This window comes from Orcinus orca, chromosome 17 (genome assembly GCF_937001465.1).
Source record: "Orcinus orca chromosome 17, mOrcOrc1.1, whole genome shotgun sequence".
Taxonomy (NCBI): domain Eukaryota; kingdom Metazoa; phylum Chordata; class Mammalia; order Artiodactyla; family Delphinidae; genus Orcinus; species Orcinus orca.
Genome location: NC_064575.1, coordinates 7,543,186 through 7,557,201, shown reverse-complemented (window position 1 = coordinate 7,557,201; position 14,016 = coordinate 7,543,186). Strand labels below are relative to the sequence as shown.

Below are 14,016 nucleotides of genomic sequence, written 5' to 3'. Positions count from 1 at the left end.
CAAACCTCTGCTTGCACAGCCTCGGTAACAGACCAACTCACCACTTAACACACTCTCTCCATTTCACAGGCAGTCTTCTCTTCCTGGTCCTGGTTCTGTCCGCGAAAAGCCACAAAGGGTAAGTTTAAGTCCTTTTTTATGTGACAGTCACCTAAGTATTTGAAGGTCATTATTATATTCTCCTTTGCCTTTTTTTTTTTTTTTTTGTTAAAATGTTTCGGTTATTTCAACCATTCCTAAAATGTAATGGTTGACAGAGACCCTGACTGGTCTCCGAGCACAGACTCCAACGTGCAGATATCCCTCTGAAATAAGAGTTTCCATAAGCGAATTGCAGTTGAGTCCTGACAGAGTACAACCATTACCTACCTTGTTTGTACATCACACTTCTACTAACCTAGAGCCACATTTATTCCTTCGTTGGCTTTATAACTCATCTGACTCACACTGAATCTAGTCATGTAAAACTTTTTAGGTTTTAGACATATCCTGCTATTTAACCAGGTGACCATCATCTTGTATTTGTATGGTTGTTTTAAACGTAAATATAGGGCTTTCACTTCATTTTTATTAAGTTCCATTTTGCTAAATTTAGCCAATCATTCTGGCTGTCAAGGTTATTTTGGATTCTGTCTGGTGTAATCCACACATCAGCTCTTTCAACCAAAGTGGACTTTATCCAAGTTCTTGCCAATACGAAATATAAAAATCCAGGACTGAATATAGCAGCATGCTCCCTCCAGCTTGCCTACATGGGGAAGTCCTTTATGGATAGTCATTCAACCAGTTAAAAATCCACTTTTTAGCTGCAAAACCAGAAGAATTTCTTCACCCCATACCAAAGGTTATCCTGAAAAAGTGTAACAAATACCTTCCTTAAAGGACTGGTGAATCAACTCACCAGGCACACAACTACTACTGCTTTAACTTGTAACTAATTTCCCTATTAATCTTTGTATCAAGTAAAGCTTTGAGCGTAAGTGATTTTGGACACATGTACTTTTACTTTGCCCTTTGAAACGGTTTAAACTGAAACAACAATACTTCGTCCAAAGAGATAAGAAGATAACCTTTGATCAACAGATTCATTTATACTGAAGACTTCTGTAGATCTACAGAACTGCCTCTTTCCAAAAGGGTTCAAAATTGAGAGAAAGCATTCAAGAGGTACATCAAGGTACCAAGAGTGAGTGTAGGAGCCCACTATCAGCCTTATCACCTCCTTCCTGAAGACCGCTGAAAAAGAACACCTCCTACCTGATATTCTTCTCAATCTCAAGTGGCTCATGAGGACATCTGAGCTTGGAAAAGACGTTTTCTTTTATGCAGTCCAGAAAGAATTTCAGGATCAAAGAACTGCCATTTTGCAGGTTAACATGTGCTCTTGCTTCCTTCAACTCAAGTAACTACAGTTTGAGGTCAGCATGGTGAACAGCTTTTTCTATAGGCAAGACCTCCCAAACTAACTTTTAGGGTACTCAACAAATTAGAAAAAATTATCTCTAAAATATTGCTATTAATGAAGCACTTTGCAGCTTAAAGGCATCTGTGCACAATGTTTATTTCAAACTCACAAGAAAATCCTGTGAAGTAGCTAAGCCAGACATTACTACTAACTTTTTCTAGATGAGAAAACTGAAGTTGAAGACGTCTGAACTTTACCAAGGGACAAGTAAGCAGAGGAGCTGTAATATTCTAATTACAAATACCAGGCTCTTAGACAATTTTCAAGAGTGCTGTCTAAGCTAAAATACCCAGAAAGGACTTAGAATAATATATTGTTTGCCTTCTAGATGCATAGTAGTTATTGCTAAAGGTGGACAAATGCTAAAGGGGGAGCCATCCATCAATGTTAATAATGCTGCAGGCCACAGAGCAAGCATAAAGGCACCACTTACACTGATTTATCAACTGTAAATAAACAAAGGGAAACAAATCACTGACACTTGCGTTTCAAAGACAGCTACAAAGTTAGGGGAAAAAAACCAAAAACCAGCGCTAGAGCACTGGTGAATAACCCTATAGAGTGCACTAGCCGGTACTTTACACATTTTACAAAGAGAAAACTCAGGAATCTAAATTAATTGTTCACCTGCACAAATGAGAGTTATTGGCAAGTATCCTCTTTTCACATTGCCCTATAAGGAGCAGGTGACACTATACATGCTTGGGAAATCTGACCACCATACTGCTTCCTGTGTGGGACAAGTGCTGCCTCTCCCAAAAGCCCATGGCAAAGGGGCATGCCTGTGACCTATGCCCTGATCCCTGCGAATGGCTGAACCAGGCTGGTGCCTAATAGTAGATAAAAATTCAAATTCCCCAATGATTAAATTCTCCTAGTAAAAGACAGCCTCTCAGATTGAATTTTTTAAAAATATATCACTGGGCTATATAAAAAACAGGTTTAAAAAAAGTGACATAGGGCTTCCCTGGTGGCACAGTGGTTAAGAATCCACCGGCCAATGCAGGGGACACAGGTTCAAGCCCTGGTCTGGGAAGATCCCACATGCCATGGAGCAACTAAGCCTGTGCGCCACAACTACTGAGCCTGCGCTCTACAGCCTGCGAGCCACAACTACTGAGCCTGTGTGCCACAACTACTGAAGCCCGTGCACCTAGAGCCCGTGCTCCACAAGAAGCCACCACGACGAAGAGTAGCCTCCGCTCGCCACAACCAGAGAAAAGCTCGTGCGCAGCAAAGAAGACCCACGCAGCCAAGAATAAAATAAATAAAAATAAAATACTTAAAAAATTTTTTTTAAAAAGTGACATAGTAGGGCTGAAACAAAAATTAGAGTTGACTGATAACTACTCTGGAGAGTGATTCAGATTAGCTGGTAGAGCTGAAGAGGGGCACCCATTCCACCCACAGTTCCACTTGAAGGTGTATCTCCAGAACTCAGCACATGTGCTCTAGGAGCAGGCATGAGAATAACCCATGCAGTGCTATCTTTTAGAATGCAACGGAATATAAAGAAAACTAAACTGATCAAGCAATAAATACCAACAAAATAGAGCAAAATATATTAATATAGATAAAGCCCTGAAAATAATGTTGAACAAAACAGTTTCAGAGCAAGTACAGTAAAATTCCATTAATATGAAGTTGAAAAAAATACAAAAAAATACTGTGCATTGTTTATAGGTACATACATATATACATATGTAGTAATCATTTGGAAACTTTCATAGGAATAATAAACACCAAATTCAGGAGACTGGTTACCTCTAGGGACAAAGAGGTGAAGCGCATACAATGGGCTTCAACTGTATCTGTAATGTTTCCTAAACAAAACAAAACAAACAAAATACCTCATTCCAAAAGAAAAAGGAGAGAGGATAAAATAAGTATACACTAGGCAAATATGAACAAAAAGTTAATATTTAAAATTAATATCAAATACTTGAATACTAAAAAGCATACTACCAAATACACAACATGTAAAATTATAGGGGAACTTAAATAACAAAGGAATAATTAACTTTTCAGCGAGATATAATGCCCATACACACCTTACAAATTAGCCCTCAAGTTCACTGGGGGTGGGGGGGGGTGGAATCAATTTGACAAAAACTACAAAACAAACAAAAAATCCCCCAAACTCACCCAACCGTCGTAATAGGAGATATTTACATCTCGCCCCCAAATTCAAAAGACTATGAGGAATACAGAAGGTGTGACACACACAACTAGCAGGACTGCTCTGATGGACACGTATGGAGCCCTGAACCCACCACACACCCAAGAATATACTTTTCCAGCGCACATGCGACATATACAAACAGTGACCAAGTACCTGGCTACAAAATTAGTCTCAAATACTGAAGAATCAATATACACAGTCTGTATTACTTAAGTGAAATGAAGTCAGAAACTAATAATGAAAAAATATTGTTTTTTTAAAAGAAGAGAGAAAAAGAAAAAATATGTTTAAAACAAAAAACACATTCCTAATTATCTTAAGGCTTAAAAGAGAAGCCATGAGAGGAAAACAAAGATTTCAGAGTGTCCAGTTTCCCAAGACTTGATCACAGTTTTTCTTGGATTCCTCAGCACTCTTCAAATTCTTATGAAAACCTCTCTTCTTCAGCTAGCTGGAGGAGGCTTTTGTTCTTCTTAATCAAATGGGTCCTTCCTAGAACAAAATCAGTCCTTCTACATCATTAGTGGATTGGATGGGCATATAGACTACATTAAGCAAAGCCGATAAAAATAGACGCTTAATAAAATGAATCTTGCTAAACAATTTTGAATCTTGTTAAAAAAATGTTGATAAAGGAACCTTCCATAAAACATCTAGTGGCAAACAAATATGGTAAGTACAAAAAAACACCAACGTAGGCTAGGAAAGCAACAATTCGAGTCAAGGATGGCAAACTCTTTAAAGTATCAGCTGGCCATAAATGAGCAAGCTAAGCAGGGAAGTGGAAAAAAAAAAAAAAAGAAAAAAATCACCACATTAGGACACATGCAGGGCGAAAGAAATTACTTCTGTTATGAACAGCATTAGTCAAACACTGTACAGCACTGGTCAAGTTTGGGTTAGTTTTTCAAATGTATATGGGGAAATTACTGAAACATTCAAAGAAGCAGAATAAAAAATGAGGATGAAATATTAACCATTTCTTGAGTCAGTGTTACACATATTATCTCATTTATTCATTCCATTTTATAGATGAGGACCCCGCAACTCAGAGACTGAAGAGGTTGCCCAAGCTCACAGAGCTTGTGAGGAGCAGAGAACAGACTTTATTCTTTTTTTACATAGAATAGTTCTGCCCTGTTTTGAAGAGTGGAGGTGGCTTCTGTTTTAGTAAAGGGAATTGAGGGACTGTGTACTCTCACGTCAACTCAACAGACCAAGCAGTTGGTAAGCCAACACAAGAGCCGTGACATGGAATTTGTGGGAATCAAGAAATGCATATGGGAGATGCATACGGGAGATGCATACGGGAGAGAGAGCATGGACTCTGGAGTCAGAAGGACCTGGGTTCAAATTCCAGCTTGGCCACTTAATGGCTGTGTGATAGGACAATAAGTCTCCCTTTCCTCACCTGTAAAATGGAGCCTTCCTCACGGATATTACTGTTCAGATTCAATGAGTTATACCACTAGAAAAGGCCCTATGTGTATAAATACATTACTTGTATATTTACATTTTTCACTACTTTACACTGTATTCTTTTTAAGAAGAATCAGAAGAAAATGCCTTTCAAGACTCAATTAAGGAATAAGTATATGAATGCACATACTTTTAAAAATGGATACTATAATTAAGGTAAATGAAAACAGGGTTCTCTGCACAGCTTAGTACTAAGTACAGCGCCCACTTCAAAAAGGTATACACAACACGGGTATTTACTGTTTCTACCCACTGCTTCTCCTCAGCCTGCAGTGGTGGGCAGAAAAATGCCCCACCCCCAAAGACATACACACCCTAATCCCCGGAACCTGTGAATGTGCTACCCTACATGACAAGAGGGACCTTGCAGATTAAGATTACAGATCTCGAGATGGGAGATTATCCTGGATTATCCAGGTAAACCCAATCTAAGTATATGAGTCTTTAAAAGCACAAAACCTTTCCCAGCTTCAATCAGATATGGGATGACTCAAGAAGAGTCAGAAAGATGTGACACAGGATTTCCCTGGTGGTGCGGTGGTTAAGAATCCGCCTGCCAACGCAGGAGACACGGGTTCGAGCCCCGCCACAACTACTGAGCCCTCGTGTCACAAATACTGAAGCCCGTGCGCCTAGAGCCCGTGCTCCACAACAAGAGAAGCCACCGCAATGAGAAACCCGCACACTGCAATGAAGAGTATCCCAGGCTCGCAACAACTAGAGGAAGGCTGCGCGCAGCAACAATGACCCAACACAGCCAAAAAAAAAAAGATGTGACATAAAAGGACTTGATCCACTGTTGCTCGCTTTGAAGATGAAGGAAGAGGGTCATGGGCCAAATCATGTGACGATGTGGGTAGACGCTGGAAGCCGGGAAGAGATGACAGCCAGCAAGAAAATGGACATCTCAGCATGGAACTCTATCCCTACCAACACCCTGAATGAGCAAGGACCCTCCAGAAGGGTACCCAGCCCTGCCAAAACCTTGATGTTAGCCCAGTGCAACACACATCAGACTACTGATATGTACATGAACTTATGTAGAGCTTCAGAACTCTAAGATAATAAATTTGCATTGTTTGAGCTGCTAAGAATATGGTGGTTTGTTACATTAGCAACATGAAACTAATACGCTCTCTCTTACTTGCATTAAAAAAACTGTAAAAAATTTTTATGTAAGTGTCCTTAAATCCTTTCTGAAACAAGGACAAATAAATTGGCCAATGCATGTAGCCTAACCAGCAGAGGCTACCTAGCACACATTCATCGTTTTCTGAGGCACTAACTCTGTGCCAGGCACAGTCTTGCCTTCAAGAACTTCACTCAGCATCATCCATCAATATTCATTTTCTCCCTCAGATTTGACCAGAAACACAAGTAACTGTCAGCTACCCCTGAAAAATGGCAACATTTTCAAGACAGAACTGGAGAAACTTAGAGTTACATCATAGCTATGAAAAGCAGAAGAGGTGGGGAGAGGGAAGAAACAGTTTGCCCCAAAGGACATAGCTCAGTTTCTTCATCTATGAAATGGTAACCTCACACATACCAGTTGGAGGACTGAAAGATAAAAAGCTTTTGATATTGTGTATGAACTATAAAAAGTGTGGAGAATCCCTCATAAGAATCTACTAGGTAGACAGAGTGCCAAGAACTAACGTAATGGAGAATTCCATATAAATTCACCCTGGATATGCCTTAGGGATTACTTCAACAGAATCCCAGAAAGCAGAAAATCTTACAGTTTTAGAAAAGAATCAATTTTAGAAAAACAGGCAAAAAGGCTCATAATTGACAAGGAGAGGAATGTCACAGTACCACTACAAACAATGCTTTTAAAAAACAGATGTCCAGGACTCACTGCAGATCTACTAAAACAGCATCTCCAAGGACGAGACCCAAGTCGTTTGAGTTGAGAAACACCACAGGAATGAAAGGGGGTGTCTACGGGTGTATATAGCAGAGGGAATCTAGCATCTTTTTGCCAGGTGTCCTTTACTTACAAGTGAAGAATAACAGCTAGAATGTGGAGTATTTTCAAACCAGCAAATAAACGAGGCTGATGAAATCAAATGGGGAAGTTTCACAGAAAACAAAAAGTCAGAAAGAGGGACAAGGGCGGTATGTGGTTGCATCTCTTGTGGCAAAGGACACAGCCTCCCAGACTGAGGATGAGCAGAGAATAACAAAATGGAGCAAGCACAGCTGGGCCAGAGTGAGAGGGAAAAACAGCTAAGCTGGCAAAATCAGGATCTGCTCAAGTGAAACAGCAAAATTACTGGCTACCACAAGAGGAGGAGAGCTGTCGAGATGACATGGGGGAGGGGGAGCAGTGGGGGAGATAAAGGAGAAAATTAATTTCAGGTTGGCGCAGGAATGGAGCGCGGGCATAAAGGACGAGAGCACTAGCTAGAAGAGCGAGGGCCACGACTGGAGATGAGGACGCAGGTTCACCAGGAGAGAAGGGGAAAAAGAAATGAGAACAATAGGGCCACGGCCTCCCCGCTTCACTAGAAAGTCTCAAGAGCAATATAAATATTAGGGGAAGCAAGCAGGACATAAACGGTCTAGGAGAGAAGGAGAAAGAGAAAGGGCAGTCAAAAATCCTGAAAGACTACAAACAACATGCATAAAGCAAAAACTTCAAGGAAATTCTAGATGATGTTAAAATGTATGTTTCAGGCACATTTTAGCTCTCTCATTTAATAAAACAAGTAAACACATCTAAAAACAGGCAAAACTAAACAATATAGTTTAGGGATGTGTAAATGATACAACTGTGAAGAAAAGCTAGGGAAGGAATAATACAGAATTCAGGCTAGTGGAAGCCTGGCGGAGAGGTATACGATGAGGCTCTGTATTTCTCTGGAATGGGTGTTTGATTCAATACTACTCTTTAAAGTGTGTAAACATATAACATGCATATGTTTTTATATGCATGATATATTTCATAATTAAAAAAAAAACTTCAGTGGAATTTTTCTTCCTCCCAATTTCCCAGTTTGTTTTCCTACTGTTTGTTTTCCAAAATAATCTAACAAACTTGCTCATATAATTATATAAAATGATTAGCGAGCGTTTCTGGCCTCAGATTTTGTAACAAGAAGCTGCACCTCAGGTCTAGTGAATCAAAATCGCTGGGGGTTGGGCCACTGAATCCTTCAAAAAAAAGAATGAAACGAACACCCTAGGTGACTCACAAGAATCTAAAGAAACTCAAGTTTGAGTCTCCCACAGGAAGAGGTCTTCTTTCTGTTACAGCCCTAAAGCTCTGGAGAATCAAATGCCATTCCTTCCTCAAGTTCTCTGGGATTTTGCTCCTGCCCTCTCTCTAGTATTTTCAAACTTTCAACCTCAAGTCTCCCCTATCCTAATACACACACACACACACCAGCCAACTTGATCCTGCAGCCAACTCTAAACTCACTCTTTCCTTCTCTTTCACACTCAAAGTTTTCTAAAATGGCCCACAGTATGGCTCTGTTTTTAACTTCCCAATATCACTCTCTCTTTTAAAACCATCATTGATTGAGCTGCAAACATGTACTTCCAATTACGTACTAGACATTTCCCCTTTGCTCACCTGGCAAATCCTTATGCATTCTAATTTCAGCTCAAATATCACCTCCCAGGTAAAGCCCTGCAGCACCTCCCCCAAGCGCCCATCCACTCACCTATTAAACATTTCTGATACAGAATGCCTACCCTTACTTTTAAGACAAAGCCAAAAACTTTCCAAACAAACAAAAAAATTAAGATGCACGTAGTAAAGGTGGTCAAAAGGTACAAACTTCTAGGTATAAGATAAACAACGCCTGTGGATATAATGTATGGCATGATGAGCATAGTTAACAACAGTGTATTGAAGAGCTGAAAGTTAAGAGAGTATATCTTAAAGGTCTCATCAGAAGAAAAAAAACCTTTCAAACTATGTGTGGTGATGGATGTTAACTAAACTTATTGTGGTAATCATTTCACAATACATACGTTTATCAAATCATTAGGCTGTGTTCCTGAAACTAATACAATGCTATACGTCAATTATATCTCAAATTAGAAAATGCATTCAGATGATATGATAATGTGTGACCAGGCTGGTCTTGTTTATTTACTTATATAGCACTTGTCCCTGAAAGAGTTTAAACAAAAACAAAAACAAGCCAACCAAACCAAACGGTGGAGGTGGGCAGAGGAGGAGGAAGAGTGGAGGTGACCGGCACCAGGCGACAGGGACGGGTGGGGTTTGTTATCATCTTAAAAGAATGAACGAATAGGAGTTGCTCAGGTGAAAAAGTTCTGGCCTAACCTGCTTTTCACTTTGGCTGGGAGTGGGGCTTTGGGGAGTGGAGCACAGTAAGAAAGGGTATTTCAGACAGAACACAACCAGGTTTGTGCTTTTCTGTGCCTAGCTGAAAGGCAGGAAAGGGGAGGGAGGGTTAGTGATGAGATTAAAATGGAAGGCAGACGCCAGAATTTTAGAAGCAACAATTATAGGTTTACTACAATTTTTCTCTCCCTCTATACTTTATAATTATCTGCTTATAATATTAGTCCAGGCTTGTTAAAAGCTAATTTCTACTTTATATCTAGGTTTAAATGACACATTTTCCTAAACAATTTTTCAGGAACAAGACATTACCAATGAAAAATTGTAAAGCTATATTTTAACTACATTTGGCCATGCAGTAAGAAAACGAACATTTCAACAGTATTATGATCATGTAAAACATTTTAAAAGTCTCTTCTGTGAAAGAGGGAACTCTGGAAAGGAAAATGTGTGCGGTACTTCCACATTTGTCCTCATTTTAGCTCTCTACTGAGAGAAGGGAAGGCTAATAATGATTGCTTCACAGGCTAGGGAAAGGGAGAATCAGGAAAAACAGTGATTTCCTTCTTTCTAAAATGCATATTTTTCACACTATGACTTTTTTAAAAATCAGGATGGATTTCCCACTACTGATTACTGATCATTTTTTTGTGTGTGGGGAGGGCCACATTAAGTGGACCTTACAACTACGGGTATACTTTGAATTAAGAAAACATAGTAAAGGATTTTGGCCAAAGTTAATGATAGTAGTAAGAAAGTGGCAGAATTGGACTAAAAAATTCTTCTGTCAAGTTATTAATGTATATCAGTAGGAACATTATGGCCTGTTTGGCTGTTCTTTCATCAATTTAATTAAATGTATGGAGCCTACCGTCCATCTTCTACAGGCTCTTCCTGGAATACAAAACCATACAAAACACCTTTTCTGCCCTCAAGAGGTATATAAGCAACTATAAATGTCTACACAAGTGTCTACAGAACAGTCAGGAATTAATATCAGAAGAACAATACAAAGTGGGATACATCCAGATAAGGAGTGGTGGTCACTTCCAGCCAGGATACCAGGAAGGCCTGACACATAAAAATAACTTAATAAACATTGACTCTGAAAGATTACAAAAGACTCAAGTGAGACTTTGAGGAATGAAAGAATTTCGACAGAGAGGCACTCCAAGCAGAGAGGGTAGCAGAGACCAGGAAAAAGCACAGGGCCTCACTGGCAGGAGGAAAGTGGAGACTCGCGAATACTGGGAACAAAGGCTAGAGAAGTTAAACACGGGCTAAAATATGGAGTTCCCTGAAGGTCAAACTAAAGAACGTGAACAGAGGAACAGCCTCCGAACAGCTGTGTTTGGGGAAGGTTAGTCTGACAGTCAACTATACCACCTGAGCTGGAGTGGGGTGAAAGCAAATGCTGTGGACAGTCCAGGGTCAACTGCTCAGTGCCGGAACTAGGTGGTAACGGTAGCAATGGCAAGAAAGAATGTCGTCCCTTTGAACGGCCAGGGGACTGTTTTTGCATGAGGGCAAATTCCAAAAGAAGGGAGCACCGCCTTGTGAATATTTGTAGCCCCACTACTCCCAGTACAATACTTTACCCACAGCAGATGCTTGGTAAGTAAGCTGAACGAAGGTAACCTGTAAAGGCTAATCTGAAGCGTCACTACTGCTTCACGTCCATAATCACTCTTCTCTCTACTTCTCAAACCCACTCATATAGCTGTTAAGGTGAACTCCCTCTTCCAATCTCAGTGTTACAGCCTCAATCAAAATTTGCCAGTAGGCTTTAGAACCCCACTTCCTTCAAGTATGCCACAGCATTTAAAAAAGCATATAGACACACTATGAACATGTGCAAAACACTGCTTTATCCAGGATTTTACGCAGAAAACTATCCCGTTTCCACATGCACACCAAAAAGCCTTGCTGAAAGACTGTTTACAGCAGAACGTTTTTCTTTTAGGCAGCAATCAACATGCTTCTTGTGCTACTTATTCAATCTGCCATATCACTAGTGCAACCACAAGCTGCTGCTTACATTTCCAAAGTTGTGCAAAGGGTCCAAAGTTGTGCAAGAGTCATCACTGCAACCAGACTCCGGTATATTAATAGTTATAACACCTGAACAAGTCTTAGTTTTATTATCAGATTCAAAGTAATGCCAAGAAATCGCAGATATTAAAAATATTTTCAACGAGTTTGACTACTTTATCTGCGAAATACAATGGAATGTTATCTTCAGTGCAAATAACTGTATTTCTTTCTGCTTCGAATGGACATCAGGTCACCTGATAACTGGCAGTTGTGAGCCTGGATTTGATGTATCGAAAAAAACAAAGTGTCCCCAACACACACACACATACACACACACACACGCGCGCGCCAGCGCACACCAAGAGCGCTGAACGCCTTGCATTACTATCAAAGAACCTCAAGTTTACACGTGGCAGAAGTCGACAGAACTCTTTCATGCTTTAATGACCTCGAAAGGGCCCAGGCGTCAAGTAACGGGATGTGACTTACTCTGACTTGGGAGTTGAGTGATAAAACTACATACCTATGTTACTACTATTATTATTTTTTAGAGGTTTCTGTCTGTCCTCAGCTGGCTATCCCACGCCAGCAAGCGCTCTGCCCGGGCCTCGGCAGGTGCGTGTGGGTCAGGAAGCCCAAGGTCCTCCTCCCATCACCGTCTGCTCTCCTCGGCCCCGCTTTCCTCTCTCGGGGGCGGCGAAGAGGCCCAAGGCGAGGGGCCCGGGGCAGGGCGTGCGATCCTCAGAGCCAGGCTCTGACGGCCCCGGGCTGGGCCGGCCCTCCTCTCATACACTCCCCAGATCGCGCGTCGAAACGGCGGCCGCGGCCCCCAGCTGCAGGGCCGGGGCCGGGGCGGCGGGCCGGGCCGGCCAGGCCAGGCCGCGGCCTCTCGCAGTGCCCACGTCACCAGCTCCAGCACTGCGGAAATGGAGCGGCGCGGCCGGGGGGGAGGCGCCCGGCGGCGGCAGCTCCCGCGCCGCGGCCAGACGCCGTGTGCCCCCCAGCCCCGGCCCGGAGGCCGCCGACCCCCGCCCGCCGCGCTCACCTGTGTCGCCGATGATAATGTACTTGAAAAGATAGGCGTACGCCATGGCCGCGGCCGCTCGGTGCCAGGGCACGCGGCTCCTCCTCCTGCTTCTGCTCCTCCTCCTCCGCGCCCCTCACCCCGGCGCCGCTCGGCCTCGAAACGCCAGGCCCCGCCCGCCGCAGCCGCCGCCGTCGTCGTCAGCCTCCGGGAGTGAGGGGCCGAGAGGAAGCGGGACAAATTGACACCCTCTGAGCCAAGGGAGACAGCGCCCAGCGGAGCCCAGCTGAACAATAACAGCCGCCGCGGCGCCTCCGCCCCGCCTCCGCGCCGACCCGGAAGTGCTGCGGCCGCCGGCGCCGCCGCCGGGGGAAAGGGGAGGAGCCCCGCACGCCGGCAGCGCCACGCCGGCTGGAGCCCCGCCCAGCCAGAGCCCCGCCCCGCCTCGCCTCGCCGGAGACCTCCCCGGTGCAGCGTCGGCCGCTGCCGTCGGCCCCGTCGGCCCAGAGCCAGGCGGGGCCGGGCGCTGGTCTTGCCGGCACCTTTGAGCGGCGGGCGCCGGCGGCCGGGAGACGCTGGGGCAGGGGAGGGGCCTTGCGGCTCCGTCGCCGCGACGCGAGCGGAGCCGCGTCCTTCCGCCCTGCGGTGGGGACGCGGGACACGTGGTGGGAAGGCGGAGGTCGCGTTCGGCGCAGGGCCTGCCCTGGGCTCGTGACAAGGTGTTCGAAAATGATGGAGCCTCTCGGGGCGGGGTTGGAGGGCGAGGCTGTATCTGTGGTGCGGGACGGGGCTTTGACAGGGAAAATGGAAGTGTTTGTAAATTCGAAACCCTAAGTTAGGGAATATGCGGTAAACCATGATATGCACCTGCGGTGGAATACTATGCGGTCTTAAAAAAAAAAGCCTGACTTAACATTACGCAAAAACAAGGCACAGGACTCAGTGTATAAATATACATTTATGTTATATATATTATTTATATATACAACTATCTTATATATAGTAAGTGATACATAAATTACATTTGTATGTTTATAAGCTATATTTTATTGTTATATAAATAACTTTTTATTTTACCATTGTGTAGAAAAATGACAGGAATATACTTAAAGACCCATACATAGTACGTAGTCAATCTGAAAGGACACACCTGGGACCAGGGGAAGGAAGGGATGGGATTGGAGGGAATATCTACTTTTCACTGAATTTTTCAAGGGCAGTTTGAAATTTTGCAGTGTTCATGAATAACCTATTGAAAAATGCACTTAAAGGAAAAAAAGTAACTTTTTTGTTTATTCAACTAACACTTTAAGTACATACTATATTTCATGCACTGCTAGGCCCTGGAACTAAAGGCAGACACTGTTCTAAAGGAGCACACAGATTTTGGAAGAGGAGATGCAAGACAGAGTTAAAAGTGTCAGGATAGGTTATCTAGAGAAGATGATGTCTGACCCAGAAATATGAAGGAAGAGTTTGTCAAGAGGACAGAAGGTGGGGGAAGG

At 42.9% G+C, this 14,016-nt stretch overlaps 2 protein-coding genes across 5 annotated transcripts in view; one reads left to right on the top strand and one right to left on the bottom strand.

The window, feature by feature from the left end:
• The window catches only part of RAB2A (RAB2A, member RAS oncogene family), a 74,253-nt gene extending 61,401 nt beyond the window's left edge, over positions 1 to 12,852 (bottom strand). The window contains exon 1 of one of the 2 annotated variants that reach the window (XM_033437611.1): positions 12,533 to 12,852. In XM_033437611.1, coding sequence (XP_033293502.1) covers positions 12,533 to 12,578 — 46 coding nt within the window. In that variant the 5' untranslated portion in view covers positions 12,579 to 12,852. The remainder of the gene's footprint in view (positions 1 to 12,532) is intronic. The other variant, XM_004274984.4, reaches the window with a different exon arrangement.
• A 239-nt stretch (positions 12,853 to 13,091) lies between these two features.
• CA8 (carbonic anhydrase 8) overlaps positions 13,092 to 14,016 on the top strand; it is a 217,758-nt gene continuing 216,833 nt past the window's right edge. For all 3 annotated transcript variants that reach the window (XM_049700156.1, XM_049700158.1, XM_049700157.1), the window contains exon 1: positions 13,092 to 13,230. The gene's annotated coding sequence lies outside the window, so the exon portion shown is untranslated. The remainder of the gene's footprint in view (positions 13,231 to 14,016) is intronic.